This window comes from Marmota monax, unplaced genomic scaffold, assembly GCF_021218885.2.
Source record: "Marmota monax isolate L192 unplaced genomic scaffold, Marmota_monax_Labrador192_F-V1.1 WCK01_AAM20220418_F8-fsc00187, whole genome shotgun sequence".
NCBI lineage: Eukaryota > Metazoa > Chordata > Mammalia > Rodentia > Sciuridae > Marmota > Marmota monax.
The window spans coordinates 3,313,063-3,333,800 of NW_026694837.1; the positions used below are offsets into that span (position 1 = coordinate 3,313,063).

The 20,738-nt window shown below is 48.6% G+C and overlaps 2 protein-coding genes across 4 annotated transcripts; one reads left to right on the plus strand and one right to left on the minus strand.

Moving 5' to 3' along the window:
* The first annotated feature begins 3,113 nt into the window (after window positions 1-3,113).
* Window positions 3,114-17,895, plus strand: Pex6 (peroxisomal biogenesis factor 6). Of its 3 annotated transcripts, XM_046426229.2 has the most exons (18): window positions 3,121-4,129; window positions 6,645-6,808; window positions 7,244-7,327; window positions 9,794-9,896; window positions 9,980-10,113; window positions 10,784-10,895; window positions 11,718-11,926; window positions 12,351-12,546; window positions 12,694-12,770; window positions 12,915-13,047; window positions 13,129-13,334; window positions 13,460-13,521; window positions 13,763-13,871; window positions 14,363-14,479; window positions 14,602-14,679; window positions 14,816-14,955; window positions 15,147-15,322; window positions 15,469-17,895. In XM_046426229.2, exons 1-17 carry the CDS (start codon window positions 3,248-3,250, stop codon window positions 15,281-15,283), a joined length of 2,943 nt encoding a protein of 980 aa, XP_046282185.1. In that variant the 5' UTR covers window positions 3,121-3,247; the 3' UTR covers window positions 15,284-15,322; window positions 15,469-17,895. The 3 variants fall into 3 exon arrangements, with proteins under 3 accessions (XP_046282186.1, XP_058429172.1, XP_046282185.1); XM_058573189.1 differs by having other exon boundaries at window positions 3,120-4,129; window positions 15,147-17,895; XM_046426230.2 differs by lacking the exons at window positions 6,645-6,808; window positions 9,794-9,896 and having other exon boundaries at window positions 3,114-4,129.
* Window positions 15,696-18,832, minus strand: Gnmt (glycine N-methyltransferase). The gene is made up of 6 exons (XM_046426233.2): window positions 18,594-18,832; window positions 17,422-17,549; window positions 16,704-16,820; window positions 16,356-16,498; window positions 16,134-16,255; window positions 15,696-16,045 (listed from the first exon to the last, which is right to left on the minus strand). Exons 1-6 carry the CDS (start codon window positions 18,797-18,799, stop codon window positions 15,874-15,876), a joined length of 888 nt encoding a protein of 295 aa, XP_046282189.1. The 5' UTR covers window positions 18,800-18,832; the 3' UTR covers window positions 15,696-15,873.
* Window positions 18,833-20,738: the final 1,906 nt, after the last annotated feature.

The window sequence follows — 20,738 nt, forward strand, 5'->3', positions numbered from 1 at the left end:
ACGAACCTTGAAGTGGCAAGGAGGAATAGTTCAGAGAGGCTACTCTGGTAACTGACTGACTATATTAAGAAACTAGTCCTAGGCTGGAGATGTGGCTCATTGTTACAGCACTTGTCTGGCATGTGTTAGTTAGGCCATGGTTTCAATCCCCAGCACTGCAAAAGGAAAAAATAAATAAAATAAATAAATAAATAAAATAGGGCTGGGGATGTGGCTCAAGTGGTAGCGTGCTTGCCTAGCATGCGTGAGGCACTGGGTTCGATTCTCAGCACCACATAAAAATAAAATAAAGATATTGTGTCCATCTAAAACTAAAAAAATAAATATTAAAAAAAAAAAAAAGAAAAAGAAACGTGGCTTGTAATCCCAGCTACTAGGGATCTTTAGGCAGAGGGATGGCAAATTTGAGGCCAGCCTGAGCAATATATCGAGACTCTACCCCAAGATAAAACTAAAAACTGGCATGTTGGTGCATGTCTGGAATTGAAGCTGCTGAGAAGGCTGAGGCAGGAGGATCACAAGTTCAAAACCAGTTTCAGCAACTTAGCAAGGCCCTAAGCAATTTAGCAAGATCCTGGGGATGTGACTCAGTGGGTTAATTGCTCTTGGATTCAATCCCTGGTACCAAAAAAAAAACTATAAAGGGTTGGGAGGGCTGGGATATAGTTCCATGATAGAGTAAGGCCCTTGGTTTGAACCCCAGTACCACACACATACCCCATAAAAGAAAGAAAGAACGAAAGAATGAATCACCCTGGAGAAGACCCAAGAAGAATAACCTATGGAGAGTAAATCTCTGGGCCTGGAGGTTCAGTCATAGATGCTTGCCCAGCATGAAGGAGGTGCTACTTTCCCCCAGCACTGCAAAATAAATAAATAAAACTTGCCCAGGGATAGTAACATTTAAAGGCAGTGATCATAGGGATGGAGAAGAGAAGTTGGGATTGGAAAATGTGTAGATTCAACAGGATTTGGTGATTCATTGGATTGTGGGGAGACAGTATCAGAAAGGGAGGAGCTAAGGATGGCTTCCAGAAGTAGTCAAAGACATAAGAAGAAAACTGGTGTCATAATGGCAAGGGAAGTAAAAGAGGATTGGTCACAGGAAGACTGAGTAAGATAAAAATTGAACAGCAACAACTTGATCCTGCAGTTAGGAGGTTACTGGTGATTTTTGCCATGGAAGTTTTAGAGGCATAGAAAGAAGTTTATAATGGGTTGAAGTGTGAACAAAAGCTAAAGAAATGAAGACAACAAATGTAGGATCCTAGCTAGCTTACAGAAATAGTATTTGACTTTAATAAGTAATGATCTCAAGGCAACACAAAGTTTCCATTGCATGTCAATTATTTGTTGGGGAAAAGCCTGGGTGAGAAGATGTTTATTAATGGATGGGCATTTGTGTCTGCATGAGGGCTGATATAGACAAGATACCAGATGTATTTGTCTATGCCCAAGGCCTCAAGGAACACCATAGTCCTGAGGCCTAGAGCTTACGTTCTACTGTACAAAACAGACATGTCTTCTACAGGCGCAATCCATTACCCAGTCTTTGATCCCTCTGGGAGGCAGGGGACAGAGCCACAGATAGTAGGACTAGGACTACCAAATGGGAACTTTTATCTATGTGAATCCAGATTCCTAGCACCTTCTTATATGCTGTTTTTAAAATGTAGGAATTGGGGCTGGGGATATGGCTCAAGTGGTAGCACGCTTGCCTAGCATGCGTGAGGCCCTGAGTTCAATTCTCAACACCACATAAAAATAAAATAAAGATATTGTGTCCACCTAAAAAACTAAAAAATAAATATTAATAAATAAATAAATAGATAAATAAAATGTAGGAATTGTGGGGGCTGGGATTGTGGCTCAGCGGTACAACGCTCACCTAGCACGTGGGAGGCCCTGGGTTCGATCCTCAGCACCACATAAAAATAAAATAAAGATACTGTGTCCAACTACAACTAAAAAATAAATATTTAAAAGAAATGTAGGAATTGTGGAGCATGGTGGCACATGCCTGTAATCCCAGTGACTCTGGGGCTGAAGCAGGAGGATCACAAGTTCAAGGCCAGCTTGGGTAACTTAGCAGGACCCTGTCTCAAAATAAAAAAATAAAAATAAAAAGGGCTGGGGATGTAGCTCAGTGGCAGAGTGCCCTAGTTCAATCCTGAAAAACAACAACAAAAAAGTAGGAATGGGCAATTTCAAGTATTTGACTTTTAGGTTTTCAGAAATATATGCTACTCAAAATAGACTACCTCAAGATGTAGTCTCAAGGAGAAAGCTGGGCACTAGCTGAAAGAGAACACAACGTTCAGAGAGAAGAGACCGCCACCATCTAATCCATTTATTATAAATGATAATATATTGGAAATGTGGCCTACCACTGTACGAATAAAGATAAGGATGGACTCTAACAGCACAAGTAGAAAGTAGGCTATTGACTCAGTAGTCGTGACAGAAGTCTCAAACCCCTCCCTTCCCCCAGTTCTGCTGCCTGCCCTCCTCCAGGATAGAAATAGCAAAGGGTCTCCAAGAATTGGTGCGGGGGAAAGGGAAGCTGTTTTGTCTTCAAGTTTGGTGGGAATAGAAAGACAGGACAATGAACAGGACAAGAAGTGCTGGAATGTGGGTTTTGTGTAGGATGTGTTGGAACAGGTGTGGCGGCACCAAGCACTCCAGGGCTACATGAATCACATATAGTAATTCAGCCAGCAGTCACTGCGTACCTATAAGCATGTCTGAGACAGTTTTATAATCCTACCACTCCCTCCAACAATATTCTCTACAACCCTCAAACTTCAATGCCTACAGCTGCATAGAGCAAAGTGTAAGAATTCCTACAGAGGAGTGGACTCTTTTGAAACATTCCATCTACAACTCCCAGCACTAGTCAGTCCCAGGCCGCTCGCTGATCAGTCAGTAAACTATTCAGAATATGCTAACGGGCATAGCAGTTGAGAGGAGGTTACTCCCCTCCAAGGCAAAGGCAAATCCTGGTAAACACTGGTTCACAGGGCGCATGCGCACAGGGTGAATATGGTTACTGCCATCGAGGGATGGTCGGGATCTTCCCGAGGAGCAGAGGAACCTCTCAGAGCTTGCTCCAGGCACCTGACGCCCCTCCCATTTTCCTCACACCGCCTTTAACCGAAGCGGAAGCAGCACTTACGTCGCCTAGTCTTCCGGTTCGCAAGCTCCGGAAGCCGTACTAGTTGGCTCTCCTGGTAGATCTCTAATCACCATGGTGCTGGCTGTCTTGCGCGTCCTGGAACCCTTCCCGACCGAGACGTCCCCTTTGGTAGTACTGCTGCCGCCCGGGGACCCATGGCCTGCTGCGGGGCTGGGCCTGGTTCTGGCCCTTCGGCCTGCAGGAGAGAGTCCAGCAGGGCCGGCTCTGTTAGTGGCTGCCCTGGAACGGCCAGGTGCTGAGACTGAGGAGCAAGGTCCTGGGCCCCCGCAGCTGCTGGTTAGCCGCGCACTGTTGCGGCTCCTAGCACTGGGACCCGGGGCTCAGGTGCGGGCGCGGCCCGTGCGACGGCCCCCGGCCCTGGGCTGGGCACTGCTTGGCACCTCACCGGGGCCTGGGCTCGGACCACGAGTCGGTCCTCTGCTAGTGAGGCGTGGAGAGACCCTGCCGGTGCCGGGGCCCCGGGTGTTGGAGACGCGGCCGGTGTTGCAAGGGCTGCTGGGCCCGGGGACGCGGCTGGCTGTAACTGAGCTCCGCGGGCGGAACAGACTGTGCCCAGGGACTGGGGATAATAGCCGGCCCCCGCCGCCGCCGGTGGTGTCCTCCTTCGCTGTTTCCGGCACAGTCCGGCAACTCCGAGGAGTTTTGGGAGGGACTGGAGATGCACTGGGGGTGAGCCGGAGCTGTCTCCGTGGTCTCAGCCTCTTCCAGGGCGAGTGGGTGTGGGTAACCCGGGCCGGAGAGTTATCGAACACTTCTCAGCCGCACTTAGCCACGGTGCAGGTCCTGCAGCCTCGCTGGGACCTGTCTGAGAGACTGGGACCCAGCTCCGTGCAGCTGGCAGAGCCGCTCGCTGACCGAACGGCTCTCGTGCCTGCCACTCTGGCTTTTAATCTCGGCTGTGACCCCATGGACGTGGGAGAGCTCAAGATTCAGGTGAGGAGTGTTTCCTTATCCTTTTTTTCTTTCTTAACTGAATTGAAGACTAGACTTGTATTTATTTTCCCCGCCCTTTACCACCTTGAACTGTTAATGTCTCTTAGCCTTGTTTATCCATTCTCTTCAGTCAAAATATCATAGCGTAGTGGTGCATGGAAAGGGTTTTCAGCTGTTCGGGTGAAAAATGAAGTTCACGATCAATTGACAGGTGTGTATATTAATCTGCTCAGTTTAATCAGCTGTTTATTGGATTACTGCAATATATTCAGTGTTGTACTGGATAGTGTTTCAGTGCTTTTGATTATGTTTATTCTTTTTTTTAATCTTTTTATTTTTTAGTTATAGATGGACACAATATCTTTATTTCGTTTATGTATTTTTATGTGGTGCTGAGGATGGAACCGGGTGCCTTACATGTGCAGGGCAAGTGCTCTGCCACTGAGCCATAACCCCAGCCCTTATGCTTATCCTTGACTTCAAATGCTTTCCTTTTTTAGCTCCTTCTGTTAATATCCTGCCATCCTTTCCTACATCTTTTAGCCCTACCTAACAATGCTACCTCTTCATAGACTTTCATAATCTTGCTACCACAAATTTAACATTATTTCTTACTCCAGTAGCATTTCGTACCTTTTTTTTTTTAGTGCATTTATCTTCTGCCTTGTTGATTACATAATCTGTCTAATCTCTAATTATGTTATTGTTGTAAATTCCTTGAAGGAAAGGACTCCTTTTTTTTTTTAATCTCCGGTGCCTAGTGGTTAACATAACTAATTAATTTAATTTGGTACTAGAGATTGAACTCAGAGCCACTTTACCACTGAGCTACATCCCCAGACCGTTTTATTTGTATTTTGAGACGAGTGTCTCACTAAGTTGCTTAGATTCACTAAATTGCTGAAGCTGGCCTCAAACTTGCAATCCTCCTTCCTCAGCCTCCCAAATCACTGGGATTACAATCATGTTTCACTGCTCCCAACCTGGTCAACTTTAATATTTCATTAAATATATTGAAAAATATATTGGTTTCTGCCTTCACTTCAAGAAGACAGTTGTAGGGGCTAGAGTGTGGCTCAGTGGTAGAGTGCTTGCCTAGTACGCATGAGGCACTGGGTTTGATCCTCAGCACCACATAAATATAAAATAAAGATATAGTGTCAACCTAAAACTAAAAAGTAAATATTTAAAAATAAAAAGAAGGGACTGGGATTGTGGCTCAGTGGTAATGCGCTTGCCTAGCATGCATAAGGCACTGGGTCTGATTCTCAGCACCACATACAAATAAATAAAATAAAGGTCCATCAACAACTAAAAAAACAATAAATAAATAAAAAGAAGACGACAGTTGTACTTAGAAAAATATAGTTTTGGGCTGGGGTTGTGGCTCGGCGGTAGAGTGCTCACCTCGCACATGTGAGGTCCTGGTTTCAATCCTCAGCACCACATAAAAATAAAGGCATTGTGTTGTGTCCATCTACACCTAAAAGAATAAATATTTTAAAAATTAAATAAATAAAAGGTATCCAAAAATGAATATTAAAAAAAAAGAAAAATATAATTTAACGTTTAATTAAGCATCTGTACATATGTTTTAGACTGGTGATGTCCAGTATGGAAGGCACTAGCCACTTTGTGGTTCTTTAAACTTAAAACTAAAGTAAAAAATTCAGTTCTTTATTTAGCCATACTTCAAATGCTCAGTCACCTCATGTAGATATCAAATATTTCCATCATTGCAGAAAGTTCTGTTGGACAGTGCTAGAGTGGTTAATTAATATTGTGGGATGGGCAGAGGGTATGAGCCTCAGTTTAGAGCATTTTCCCAGCATGTACAAAGCCCTGGATTCAATCCTAATATTGTAAAAACAAAAACTATGAGATGGCAGGACAAGAAGATATACATAAATGGGAGATGTGGATTCCTTCTCAATGGGGAAAATCTACTAGAGTATTCACAGTGGAGCTCATTCAGCTGAACCAATTCTTTCAACTTTATTAAGATCATGTCTTTTTCCCACAGTCCACTTAATATCAATCCCATTGGTTGCCTAATGTCATTCAAAGGACTTGTGGGAATAATTGTCTTTGTCACTTTACTGGATGTGGGCCAGAAAGATTGTCTTTACTGGGGAATTTTTTGGATGCAGAGTCAGGAAAAGAGCTTCCTGGTGTTCATTAGAGGGAAAGGCTTCTATCTTCTAGGGAAGACAGAGGTGTTTAGGGGGCTGGGGATATAGCTCAGTTGGTAGAGTGCTTGATTCATATGCACAAGGCTGTGGGTTCAATCCCCAGCACCACAAAAAAATATTAAACCCAGATCTAAAAATAAATATAAAAAATAGTATACCCAAATCTATGCTTGAGTAATAAGAAAAATGTAAAGAAAGCAGACAGAGGTGTTTAGTTCTGCTACCTCAGGCCCCACCTCCAACAAGTCTATGGCTGCTAAGAAGTAGGACAGGGCCTGACTCTTTGGGAGAAAGTTATAAAGTGGTGATTATTTCTCTAATAGAGATACTTGGAAGGCTCCATCACCCCCGAAGACAAAGGAAGCTGCTCATTGCTGCCTAGGCCTCCATTTGCCAGAGAGTTACACATCGAAATTGTGTCCTCTCCCCACTACAGCACTAATGGAAGTTATGACCATGCTCTTTACCAGCACTTTCAGACACCCAGGTTAGCTGCCTACCCCTTTTAAGGAAAATAGCATCTCAGCCTCATCACTTGCCTCTTCTACCTATCCAGGTAACCCCTCTGGTTGAAAGAAGCCATTTTTAGGCATATTGTATTCTCATTGTGTAAGGCAGACAATAGAAATCTGAATCATAAGGTGAATTTGGACATTATAAACTAAGAAACCTGTTTGATCAAAGAGCACTCCAAAAGAGCCGGTAGCCTGCTCTCTCATTATCTCTGCTCCCCCTTTCTAGTCTCCCCTCCATTTCCCCAGCTTGGTCTACGTCTGCTTGTTCTCTGGTAAATTTGCTAATCTCTGGTGAGCAGTAGATCCCTAAGAAGTAGTCTATATGTTGGGAGTGCGCATGGGGAAATGTGGTAAGCACATGCTTATGACTCCACTGGTAGCTGACCAAGGCCACGACTGTGTTTCAGGGTGGTACAGGAAGGGGATGTTCTGTGTGTGCCAACGTTCGGGCAAGTCGAGATCCTGGAAGGAAATCCAGAGAAGCTGCCCAGGTATGCAGCTTCCTCCTATTTTATAACTGGAATTTGCAACCTAGGTGCAATTCTATAATCCTCTCCCCCCAAAATTATATGTAATAATTTGTGCCTAAGAATATTTTGTTGTTGGGTACATTTTTTTTTGTAGAGGAAAAAAATTCTTTGGGTTCCCAAACAGGTGTATGACTGAAAAAAAGTTAAGAACCACAGCCTAGGCCTTGCCTGGCATGGGCAAGGCCCTGAGTTGAGTTCCCAGGACTGGGGAGGGTGGGGGGCTGCTAATGACTTGACCAAGATGGGATTCCTTCCTTTTCCTTCTCAACAGTGTTGTTTGGGCCAGGACTCAGGCCATGTTGCTCATATTTCAACATAAGGATACACAGACTTTGATTTTTGCCCTAACCCATCGAGTGTGCACATGCTGCTTCACAACCTTATCTCAGAAAACGGGACAAAGGGATTGCTGCTGAGCTGGAGAGGCCTACCCTCAGAGAATTAGAGGTAGAACGTAGTTTAGCCAAGAGCCCAAGTCAGATATCCAGCTTTTCTGTTCTCCTGTTGCTTCTGACCACTGAAGTCCCATGTAAAAATGGGGAAGTAAAAAAATTGAGAAGGGGCCTGGGACTGTGGCTCAGTGATAGAGCGCTTGCCTAGCATGTGTAAGGCACTGGGTTCGATTCTCAGCCCCACATGCAAATAAATAAAATTTAAAAATTTCAAAAAAAAAAAAATTTGAGAAGCAGTGGTGGTATAACTCAGTACAGTAGTACATGTGTAGTATGTACAAGGCCCTAGGTTCAATTCCCAGCAACAAACAAGAGTGCTTCTGCCTTATGTGAAGGGAGGAAGATGTCTAGCTCTGTACCCCAGGTAGTCCCTTTATTGATTGGACTAATTTCCTCTAGTGCTAGGAGGAGAACACAACTGATAGGTACACTAACCCAACCCTGAGAGCCATCAGGCATAAGGTCTCTGGCAGCCAGCCTGTCCTCTGTCAAAAGCAACACCTTGTCTGGAGTGCCTGGTTCATCCTTGGTCAATATCTATGCTTCATTCTGTCTGGTGTTCCGTGCACCCAGTTTCAGGATGGTGGTGCCCAGATGAAGGGCCTGGTAATGCCCTGTGTAACTTCATTTAGGCTCCATGGTACCACTTTGAGGTTTCCCAGATTAAATCCTGGCAGGAAATGCTGACTGGCATTTATCGGTTACTTTCTAACTGTGTCTCTCCTCTTAAATCTAGCAAATGCTTATAAGCTATAGGAAAACTACAGAATTCCCACCTTTTGTACTTTCAAAAGAAAACAAGCACTGGAACTTTCTGTGATAGAATAGTGAGCCATTTCTGTTCCTGGACTTTTGTCTTCCCCCTAAGCAGGCACCCAGTCAAGCAGGGTTTTGGAAGGTGGCCTAAGGACAGATAGAAATTAGTATTAACAAGCCACACTAGGCTTGTTAAGGGAACCCCTGAGAGGGCCCTGAGCTGCCTGCCTGGCAAGGGATTCCACTGTTAGTGGCACCTCTTCAGCTTCTCCTGTGTTGCACTTCCCAGAACCAGGTCACATGGGAGCCAGTTTCATTGCCACCCATCCAGCATTCTGGGTGGAACACAACCCAAATAGATTCCAGAGTCTGGCCATTCTCCTTAAGGTGGTCTAACTACTTTACAACCAAGGAAGGTGGTACCCTAACCCCACACACACACCAGTGCCTTCCTTCCTCACTTTCCTAGGCAATGTTTCCAATATGCGTTCCAACTCAAGGTATTTGCCTTAATTAAGGTTCTACACTTTAGAAGCCCCTATCACTTATTTAACTAGTTACAGTAAGATACAGTTTTCTGGACTGGGGATGCTTAGTGGTAGAATTCTTCCCTAGCACACTGAAAGGCCTGGGTTTCATCCCTAGCATATAGTTTTCCCTATGGTCTAATAGACCATATGGTCTAGTACATGAACTTGCTATGCTACTCCCTTCTACCATGAGCCACTCCCACCCACCCCCTTTGCTTCCAAGCTTGGCATCTGTTGGATAGTGTGACCAAAGGAATTTGCACCCTGATTGGACCTTGAAGAAGCCAGGTTAGCCAGGTGAGGTGGTGCACACCTATAATCCCATTGTCTCAGGAGGCTGAGACAGGAGGCAAAGCCGCCTCAGCAATTTAGCAAGGCCCTAAGCAACTTAGCAAAATCCTATCTCTAAATAAAATATAACAAAAGGACTGGGGATGTGGCTCAGTGGTAAAGCACCCCTGGGTTCAGTCTCTAGTACCAAAAAAAAAAAAATATGATCCAGTCCAGGAAATAAGAAAGACCATCTGCTTTCCTTTCCCCCTACTCCCATACTCCCTGCCTCATCTCAGGGCTCTTATTTATATTGTCTTGAGTTTGTCCTCTATGTTTGAGAAAGCTATCTGTCCTTGGGAAAGGGAGTACATGGGCTCCAGCTCCAGGTCTGGGGTTCATTGGGCTCTTTCCTTCAGGTGGCGGGAAATGTTTTTTAAAGTGAAGAAAACAATTGGGGATGCTCCAGATGAACCAATCAGGGCTTACTTGGCTGATACCACCCATACCTCCTTATACATGGTGAGGCCTAGGAGTGGGAGTAGACCTGGTATAGGGGGTAGAATGAATGTTTAGAACCTAACACTTCCTCCTGCCTTTCACAGGTGGGTTCTACCTTGAGCCCTGTCCCAATGCTTCCTTCAGGAGAATCCACTCTCTGGAATAGCTTGTCTCCTCCGGGTCTGGAGCCCTTGGTGACTGAGCTTTGTACTGCTCTGAAGCCGCGCCTTCAGCCAGGGTGAGTGAGGCCACAGCCACAGGGTATGAATTTCCTAGCTTTGTTTTATTTATTTTTTTATGTGGTGCTGAGGATCGAACCCAGTGCCTCCCGCATGCAAGGCAAGCGCTCAACCCCAGCCCAAGACAGATGATTCCTAATGCTCTCCCCAGAGTGGAAGCCTTCACACCGATTGCAGGCCACCAGCCCTGTCCTTTCTGTGTTCTTTGCTAAAATAATTTCCATTTTCCAAGGTTGTCTGTGCAGGAAGAGTCTCCAGCAGGGGCAGTCGTCTCTGAGGCTCCCTTCTTGGGGAACTCAGTGGTCATCCTGGCCTTCACCACCCTGGCCCTGAGGGACACAGCTCCTAATATAAGTGTCTTGAGTATAGACCCAGATCCCTTCTTGGTGCCTCTCAGTTCAGTTCAGACCATACATGATAAGCCAGACGCTATTGAAGGCACAGCTGACCAAAGAGAGTTAGTCTTTGGCTGCTGGATAAGTTCCATGCCCCTTCCAGAACACCAGAGATGGTGTGGGATATATGGCCTCATCATAGAGATAGAGCTGGAGGCAGGACCTAAGGAGAGACAAATAACGTATCTGCTTTTGAGATCCAAGGGTCCCTGGGTTACTGGGGCTTCTGACATTTGAACAGAATGGAGGAAACAAATGTCTTCTCTGGTTGTAGGGGATCCCTACTGACAGGAACTGGCTGTGTCCTTCTATGGGGCCCACCAGGCAGTGGGAAGACAACAGCAGTCGCAGCTGCCTGTAGTCGCCTTGGGCTCCACTTTCTGAAGGTGAACCCTAACTGCTTCCTCTCCCCAGCCCAGAGTCTGTCTCCCTCTTCCTCTTGTCTTCCTCTGTTGACCATTGGCTCTAACAACTTTGCCTAGTGGCCACAGCATATTCCCACAATGTTCATCTCTTGAGAGTCCTTTCAAGAAAGCAGTGTTTGAGCTGGAGTTGTAGCTCAGTGGTAGAGTGCTTGCCTAGCACATGTAAGATACTGGATTTGATCTTCAGCACCACATAAAAATAAATTAATTAAATAAAGGTATTATGTCCATCTACAACTAAAAAAAAATATTTAAAAAAAAAAGAAGTAGGAAGTGTTTTCAAGATTATGGTGGATAGTCCACAGAATGGGTTGGGTTAAAAAGTAAACCTTGGACTAGGGATGTAGTAAAGTGGTGGGGTGCTACTCCAGTATGCCTGAGATCAAGGGTTCAACCTCCAACTCCCTAAAAGGGAGAAAATGGGAGACTTTAACCTAGTATAGCCATACAAAGAAACGTCTGCCATGTCGGATTGGGTGTCACACATCTAGGGAGGCTAAGGCAGGAGGATCACAAGTTCTTGAAGCCAGCCTCAGCAACTCAGCAACCCTGTCTCCAAATAAAGAGGGCTGGGAATGTAGCTCAGTGGTAGAGCTCCTTGGGTTTAATGTTCAGTACAAAGGGTTGGGGGAGGGGGGAGAAATAGTAGAATTTGAACCCTCCTTTGCCCATCCCTGCCCTCCCAAGTAAAGATGACCTGTGTCCTCTAGTTTCTCCTTTCCCCACCTCCCTGTCTCAGTCATGCCTGCCCTTGCTCATAGACCATTGACACCCCTTTCCTAGGTGCCCTGCTCCAGCCTCTGTGCAGGCAGCAGTGGGGCTGTGGAGGCAAAACTTCAGGCCACCTTCTCCCAGGCACGCCGCTGCCGGCCTGTAGTGCTATTGCTGACAGCTGTGGATCTTCTGGGCCGGGACCGTGATGGGCTGGGTGAGGATGCCCGTGTGGTGGCCACACTGCGTCACCTCCTCCTCAATGAGGACCCCCTAAGCAGGTATTTATGCAGAGCAGGATCTGCTGTAGAGCTGAGGTCCCTGTCCTCTTAATTCTTTTTAGCCTTTCAGTCTTTTCTCACCCTCCTGTGGCTTCCAGCAATCTGCCCATTTGGCTACCCTAAGCTAAGGGTCTTTGGGGTGTTCAGGGGGAAGATTGTGGTTTCGTATTGGAGGGGGACACTAGGCTGAAGCGAAAATACAGCCTCTCCCCTCTGTGAGCTCCCCTTGTGGAGGGAGAAGCACAAGTCCTCTCAGGCTGTTTCTGTAGATTCCCATCCAGGAACACTTGGGTGATACTCATCTTCATACCCCATTCCAGCACCCACCCCACTTCCCCTGTACTTCTGCACCAGTCTTAGGACAAGGCAGTGCCCAGGAGCTGCCAGGCACATTGTCACTCTCAGTGCCCACTCCCGTCTGCAGTTGCCCTCCCCTGATGGTTGTGGCCACCACAAGCCGGGCCCAGGACCTGCCTGCTGATGTGCAGACAGCATTTCCTCATGAGCTAGAGGTGCCTGTGCTCTCAGAGGGGCAACGGCTCAGCATCCTGCAGGCCCTCACCACCCACCTGCCCCTGGGCCAAGAGGTGAACCTGGCCCAGCTAGCACGGCGGTGTGCAGTGAGTATCAACATAGATAGAACTCAGCCCCGATGCCCTGTGCATTAGGGTAGGAACCCCAAGGCCTTGGCTCCAGCTGGGGGACCAGCCCCACAAAGGTTCCTGCCTACTTGCCCTGCTCATGTGTCCTTTCGCGTGATTCCTTAGGGCTTTGTGGTAGGAGATCTCTGTGCCCTTCTGACTCACAGCAGCCGAGCAGCCTGCACCAGGATCAAGAATTCAGGGTAAGGGGAGTGGAGCACAGGAGGGAGAAGACAGGAAGAGGAAATTTAAGGGGAGGGGCTGGTGAGAAAAGAAGGACATGGGAACTGACAGGGATGAAGCCTTAAGTGCAGCCCTCCAGAGGCCTCTTGTGTGTCTCTTTGCAGTGTGGCAGGCAGCTGGAGCGAGGAGGATGAGGGGGAGCTGTGCACTGCTGGCTTCCCCCTTCTGGCTGAGGACTTTGGGCAGGCACTGGAGCAACTTCAGACAGCTCATTCCCAGTCTGTGGGAGCACCCAAGGTGGAGACTCCAGCTCCTCAGAGGTGGGGAAGGTGCTTCCTCCACTTGGACATCCCCAACAGCCTGCTTTCTGTGTCTTAGATTCCCTCAGTGTCCTGGCATGATGTGGGCGGGCTACAGGAGGTGAAAAAGGAGATTCTGGAGACCATCCAGCTCCCTCTAGAGCACCCTGAGCTCCTGAGCCTGGGCCTAAGACGTTCGGGCCTCCTGCTCCACGGGCCCCCTGGCACAGGCAAGACCCTCCTTGCCAAGGCAGTAGCCACTGAATGCAGCCTTACCTTCCTCAGGTGGGCAAGGGGCCTGGAAGGGATGGCAGTTGGGTGAGGTGCTGTGGTGGGTTGGGGAGCAGAAGGGGATACCTGAGAGGTCAAACTGTGGGACCTGTTTCACCTTCTCACATCCTCTGGTTCAGTGTGAAGGGGCCAGAACTCATCAACATGTACGTGGGCCAAAGTGAGGAAAATGTACGAGAAGGTGAGCCGGATGAGAGGTAGAGCTTCTGGTCCTTCCTAAACCCTAATGGCTCCTGTGCCACTCCCCTCCTTAGGCTAATCCTGGTCATTCCTAGTCTTCCTTTCCACAAGTTGGGTTCCTGCCCAGGGGGACCTAGTATCTTCAGTGCCAGAGCTGAATTATTAGACCCTGGATCCCTCCCCTTCTTCCCTGATCAAGTCCTCCTGAGGTCCACTCCCCTTTCTGTGAGCTCCTCTCTCAGTCTTTTCCAGGGCCAGGGCTGCTGCTCCATGTATCATTTTCTTTGATGAACTGGATTCCTTGGCCCCCAGTCGGGGGCGAAGTGGAGACTCTGGAGGAGTGATGGACAGGTGGAGGCCCAAAGTAGGAGGGATGTGAGACAGGTTGTAGCAGTCTTCAGAGCCCCAAGACAGAAGTTCTTACCCTTTGATTTTTTTTTTTTTTTTTGCTTGTTTGTTTGTACCCAGGATTTAACCCAGGGGTGCCTTACCACTGAACTACATTGCTAGGCCTTTTTATTTTGAGACACTCTTGCTGAATTAATGAGACTGGTCTAGAACTTGTGATCCTCCTGCCTCAGCCTCCCAAGTTGCTGGAATTACAGGCATGTGCCACCATGTCTGGCCTGCCCTTTCAGTTCTGAGATAATATAATGGAAGCTAAAAGGAGTCGTGGAGTTGGGTGTGGAACACCGAAGAGAATGGGGGCTTACATGGAAGGGTATTCAGGACAGAGCTGAGCAGAGGGCCCTGTTGAGGCAGACTGTAAGAAGCAGCGCGACAGGCAGGGGCAGAGTCTGATCTGGACCAAGGACTCTCTGCCTTTGCTTCCTCCTCTATAGGGTGGTGTCTCAGCTACTGGCTGAGCTGGATGGACTTCATAGCACTCGGGATGTGTTTGTGATTGGTGCCACCAACCGACCAGACCTCTTGGACCCTGCCCTTCTACGGCCTGGCAGGTGGGCACCCCTGCTTTGACCTTCACCAGGCCCATTGGAATTATCCTTCCATCGAATTCTGTGCTTCCTTCATCCCTCCTGGCTGACCTCCCTGACACTTTTACCCACCTCTCTCCCTAAAGGTTTGATAAGCTGGTGTTTGTGGGGGCAAATGAGGATCGGGCCTCCCAGCTTCGTGTCCTAAGTGCCATCACACGCAAGTACATACTATTTGAGAAAGACTCCCAAAGGGTTTGGGCAGTTAGGGGATGCATGTAATGCGCAAGATAAGCTGGTCAGCAGTGGCTTTCAAGGAAGGAAGTGGCACCATTTAATGTTTCTGGTGTACCCACACAGGTTCAAGCTAGAGCCCTCCGTGAGCCTGGTGAATGTGCTGGATTGCTGCCCTCCCCAACTGACGGGGGCAGACCTCTATTCTCTTTGCTCTGATGCCATGACAACTGCACTCAAACGCAAGGTTCACAACCTGGAGGAAGGTGAGCCACATAACAACCTGGGAGGTCAACCAGAATGCTAGCAGAGACAAGTCATTCTGGGATTTTAGAGAAGGGACATCTGGGGGACTCTGAGCAGGAAGGTACCTCCCACAGGGCTCTCTGCTGAGGTATAGAACACAGCCTCTGTTCTGCAGTGGGAAGCTGCCTTACTTCCCTTTGTCACCTCTTAGGGCTGGAATTGGCGAGCTCAGCACTGTTGCTTACCATGGAGGACCTGCTACAGGCCGCCACCCGCTTGCAACCCTCAGTCAGTGAGCAGGAGCTGCTCCGCTACAAGCACATCCAGCACAAGTTTGCTGCCTGCTAGGAGCTGCCTGCAGCCTGGGACTGCCCATACTGGCAAAAGGTACCTAGATGGCCTCTCAGAGAGACCTGAGATGAAAGGGTTCCTCTTCAGGCTATGCTGACCCCCTGAAGGCTGCCTCCCTCCAGGAGACACCCTGGGTGCAGTGTGGCCTTACCCCAATGTCTCCTCTTTGCCCCTCCTTCCAGGCCAGCTTTAAGATGGGCCCACCTGCTGAGGAGGGCCAGGGACTATCTATCCGGGGATTGGCCCTGAAGTCATTTATGGCAGAAAATAAAGTACATGCTGACCTCTGCTGGTGTTGTGAAAAGTTGGAGTGGGGAAGAGCAAGGTTGTGGGAGGAGTGAGCCTAGGGAAGTGGGCGCGGGCACTCTGGGGGCCTGTTCCTTCAGACATAAACACAAGACTTAGGGAATTAAAAGGCACAAATTGTATTGTTTATTCTTTTTTTTTTTTTTTTTCCTGAACCCACATCCATGAACCTCAACTGCAGTGTCTCTGTACTAGGGTTGGGCTTGGTATGGGGCCATGGATCCCTACCTTCCCAGAGCCTGGAGTACCTAGGCAGGGGATCATGGGAGGCAAGACCACCTTCATTCTGTCTTCTTGAGCACGTGGATGAAGTAGCAGGGAATGTAGGTCTGGCCCGGCTTGTAAGGCTTGAAGTCACCCAGGATGCTGTGTTGGCACTTGCCCCCAAAGGCTGCTTGGAGCAACTCCGTGAAGGACGCCAGACAGTGTGGGTAGTAGGAGAGCCGGAATTTACTGCAACAGGCGCCCCCCATCAACCATGAGGACCAGTGGCCTCAAGCTTTCCCCACTACTACCTCACCCCTGCCAGGCCAAGCAGTACCTGAAGCTAGGAGAACCATCCCGGCCAGCGTCCGTCACCTGCACTGTGTAGTCCAGGGTCACCATGTGGGCTTTGTTATTCACTGTTAGCACTGATGTCGTGATGTCCTTGGTCGAGTCACTCTATAGGCAGTGGCGTAAGCTACATTAACTCACTATGGAGCCAGAGGACCCCAGGCTCACACCTTCCATTTGGGGCCTGCCCTTCCCTGGTGGACCACACCTTGTAGTAGATGTTCTTCCCTGGGGGTGCACAACCTGTGCTCAGGATGTGGTCATAGTTGCGATGATCAATGACTAGCAGGCCCCCTGACCGCACCATGCTTGCAATGTTCTTCAGTGCCTGCCGATGCTCACTCTGGTCACCTGGACTCCAGCAAGGGCAGAGAGGCTCCATCTGGACAGGGCCCCTGGCACCATTCTCCCTCCTATTTCTCCCCTCCCAGATGCCAGTACCAAGGCAGAGGGGCCAAAAGGCAAAGTCATCTTTGTCAGGGGAGCAGGCACCCAGGAGTCTGTGGAAAGGGGTAGAGCTCAAGGCAAGTGACGTGCCCAAGATCACACCTCTCACCTTTGCAGTCTGGCAAATGGGCAAAACTGTTTCCAAGACAGATGACTGCATCGAAGCCACCTCCTGCTGGTCGGGGCACATCTTTATCCAGAGTCATCCAGTTGGCTTCTTCAATGACTGGGGGCCAAGAAGGAGAAGGAATTAGAGTGGCATCATGGTACCTGCACTGTCCACCTCCGCCAAGTGCAATTCTCCATCACTTTCTTCTTCAAAACACAGAGTCCCCATCCAGTTAGAGGAACATGGAGATTAAGAAGAGAGGGGAGAGCCATTTTGGGGAACAGGGGCTCTGTTTATGTATTTTTATTTGGGAAGAGGGACAAGATGCTATAAGTAGTTAAAACTAGTCTTTCAGAGCTAGGTGTGGTGATGCACACCTGTAGAATCATCTACTCAGCAGGCTGGAGGCAAGGAAGACCAGACTGTGCAACAGACTCCATCTCAAAAAGGGTAGGGAGTACTGCAAGTACAGCTCTTTGTAGAACTCATGCATAACATGCCCAAGGCCCTGGGTTCAACCCCAGCACCAGAAACAAACTAGCTCTTGACCCCAGTAGCTCATTCTGATACTTAAGCCTGTCTTTAGGAAAATGACAGTAACATTGTTATCTCCTGAGGAAAACAAAATACCCCAAACCACCCCATGTAAAGGAGCTCAGGGAAGAGAGACCAGTGTTCCTGGGAATGTCGTCAGGAAGGCCTGGCTAGGTTTACATACCCCACTTGTCAAATGCAGGCTCCTGCCGTCGGTTCCAGCGCTCCTTAAGTGCATACTTCAGCATCTTGTCACTGGCGTCCACACTCGTCACACTGAAACCCTCTTCCACCAGCATGATGGAGTCCACCCTGAGCAGGGCCAGGGATGGGAGGCCAAGAAAAACAGGAGAGTCTAGGATGCCAAGGCAGCCCTGCGCAAGGCACTTCCCTCAACTCTTCAGAGTCTATTTCTCTGCCTCTTCTCCCAGACCCTCCCCATTGACCTAAAATGACCCCAGAAATCTGTACTGTGGATTGTAATTAGGGGTTCTATACTACTGAGCTATATCCCCAGACCTTTTTATTTTCTGAGTCAGTGTATTGCTAAGTTGCCCGGGCTGGCCTTGAATTTTTGATCCTCCTGCCTCAGCCTTTCAAATACCTGGGATTACAAGCATGTCCTACCAAATCTGGAATAAATCTGTTTTTTTTTGTTGTTTTGTTTGTTTGTTTTTTTATCACTGGGTAGTAATTTTCATTTTAAAGCACCTTGTCAGAGCTAGGCACTACAAATGTGCATTAATCCTTTCGGCAATCCTGTGAGGTAGATGGTAGGAAACTGGCTCACCACAGGCAGTATATGTAGCATGCTGGTCTGGAACATAGACCAGACCCTAAATCACCTGGGTTTGTATCTTCCCTCTACTACTTGGGGAACTTTTCCTTCTATAGGGCCTAGTTTCCCCAGTAATAACTGGAGAATTATCATACTTACCTCATGAGGTTTTGTGAGGGTTTGAAAAGCTCCTGGCACTGCGCTTGGCACGTGCAAATATTGAACAAATGTTAACTGTTAACGCTGCCCAAGGCCATCACAGGAGAAACACGCTGGAGCCAAGGATCTGGCCTGGCCCCAAAGCTCAGTTCTTGCTCTGCGCCATGCACCCTCACTACTCCGCCCACCCTCTCTTGCTCTGAGTCTCCCACACACCTTGTTCCCTCTTGGCATACTGGTGCACTTGAGGTGCCCATTCTGCCGGGGGAAGCATATAGCCGCAGCCCTGGAGTCCATCCTGCGCCTGCCCAAGTCCGGCAGGTGAGGACCGCCCCAACGTGCCCAGTCGGTCCGGCAGCCCACCTGTCCCGGCACAGCCAGTCCCTCGTCCCCACTCCCCAGCCCCAGTTGGGGCTCACCCCGTGCCGCAAGCTACGTCGAGCACCCGCTGGCAGCCATGCTGGCGTAGCAGCCCGAGCAGCCACGCCTTGTACTCGGCGGTGCGGCTGCGGGTGTCCCCGATGTAGAGCTGCCACACGCGCGCCGCCTCCCCGTCCGCATACTGGTCCGGTATCCCTTCGGCCGCCACTCCTAGAGAGCGGGTTCGGTACACGCTGTCCACCATCCTTCGCCAAGCCTGGCTCGGCAACCTCCAGCTCCGCATTTATAGTTAGGCTGTGTTCGGCGGCCCCACCTGGCCAATGGCAGGTGAGCATGGGGACACGCCCCTGGTGGGCTCTACGCCCGGTCTGTCCTTGCCCGCAGGAGGGCTCAGCATCGCAATCCTGGATCCCGCTCTTCGAGCCCTCTGCAGTCCCCACCATGAGACCACTCTTTGACCCTTTGCCCACCTAATCCGGGGGTCGTGGGGCGTGGCGGGGGGCTGTGCCAGGAGAGGGCGGAGCAGTGAGATTGCTCACTCCACCCCTACCTAAATAGGAAAGAGTCCCATAAGGCAGGATTGGCCAGCGCCCTGGGAGGGAAGAAATTAGCATATCTAAGGAAGGAATGTCCATCTGGAAGGGACTAGCAAGCCAGGGCAGGGAAGACGTTTGAAGTCTAGGATAATGCGGACTGTCCATGAAAGTACAAAGGCAGACCAGGGCCCTACCCTAAAATCATCCTCACTCACCTGGAAGCAAGTGTGCCTTTAACATAGATGACAGCATCAGCTTTTTTTCCCCAGAGCCTCCTACAGTGGAGGAGTCTGGTCCTTCCAATTTGTGGCCTACAGAGCACTCTTCTAAAGGACCACTTGCTGGGGCTAGGGCTGTAACTCAGTGGTAGAGCGCTTGCCTAGAACGGGTGAGGCACTGGGTTCCATCCTCAGCACCATATGAAAAATAAATAAAGTCATAAAGTATATATATATTAAAAAAAAAAAAAAAAAAAGACCACTTGCTAGCCAGGCACAGTGTCAAATGCCTGTAAACTCAGCTACTTTGGAGGTTACAAGCAAGAGGATCAAGGCCAGCCTGGGCAAGTTAGCCCTACCCTTTCTCAAAAGTCTGGAATCTGGGGGCTGGGGTGGTGGCTCAGTGGTAAAGAGCTTGCCTGTGTGAGGCACTGGGTTCAATTCTCAGCACCACATTAAAAATAAATAAATAAATAAAGGTTCATTGGGAAAAAAAAAAAAAAAAATATATATATATATATATATATATATATATATATATATATATAAAGTTGGGAGTCTGGGGGTGCAGCTCAATGGTAGAGCCTTGCCTAGCATGCTGGGAAGCCCTATGTTCAATCCCCACTCCCACCCACCCACCCCCCCAAAAAAATTGTGTGTGTGATGGCACCTGCCTTTAGTTCCAGCTATTCAGCAGGCCGAGACAGGAGGATCCCTTGAGCTCAGGAGTTCAAAGCCAGCTGAGCAATAATGTGAAACCCTGTGTCACACAAAAAAATTGCACACTAAGGACCATCTGTTTTCCACAGGGGCCTATAGAGAGAAGTTTGGGGTCAGGAGTGGTAGGGGCTTGGTGCCTTTATTATTTATTATACTACTTATTGTCACTTTATAAATTGGTCCTTTGGTTTGGTTTGGTGTTGGCAGCAGGTCCACCCTGGCCCCTGGAGCCCTACCTCCACTAGTTTGTTCTGCATGCCAGTGTGGCCAGCTCACAAGGCCATGGCGAACTTGCGGTTTTTCTGTTCCTGCTTGTCCGTCTGAGACATATGTATCCCACGGGAATGCCTTGACCTTTTCTGGTCTGATGGACTTATTGTTAAGGGAGGTTTCAGTACCTGACAATAATAGATGTTGAAACTAAATTTCTCCCCCCTCCCTCCTGCTTTTGGGTAGTTTTCCACTTCTGCTGCTTGGGGTATAAAAAAAGGTGTGTTAGCAATAAAGATATTGACTCCTGGATGAAGAACCTTGGTGTCCTGTGTGTCTTTTAACCTCGCCGTCCCTCTCCGGACTCGGCTCCCTTGGCCGGATGCGGCAGTTTGGTTAATCTACATACCCCATTTCCTCCGGAGAGCAGAAGGTTTCCCAGATTTCTCGCCCAAGGACAAGACCTCAGACTTAGGTAGATTCCAGGAGCCAAAACTGA

Bases quoted from the DNA above. Each gene is read 5' to 3' on its own strand.
- Pex6 (XM_058573189.1), top strand. From the start codon at position 3,248: ATGGTGCTGGCTGTCTTGCGCGTCCTGGAACCCTTCCCGACCGAGACG. The intron at 13,522-13,762 runs GTGAGCCGGATG...CTCCTCTCTCAG, and splicing joins TGAGGAAAATGTACGAGAAG to TCTTTTCCAGGGCCAGGGCT. The intron at 14,480-14,601 runs GTGGGCACCCCT...CTCTCCCTAAAG, and splicing joins GCCCTTCTACGGCCTGGCAG to GTTTGATAAGCTGGTGTTTG.
- Gnmt (XM_046426233.2), bottom strand. From the start codon at position 18,799: ATGGTGGACAGCGTGTACCGAACCCGCTCTCTAGGAGTGGCGGCCGAA. The intron at 16,821-17,421 runs GTATGTAAACCT...CTTGGCCCCCAG, and splicing joins GCCTGCATTTGACAAGTGGG to TCATTGAAGAAGCCAACTGG. The intron at 16,046-16,133 runs GTACTGCTTGGC...CGCCTGTTGCAG, and splicing joins GATGGTTCTCCTAGCTTCAG to TAAATTCCGGCTCTCCTACT.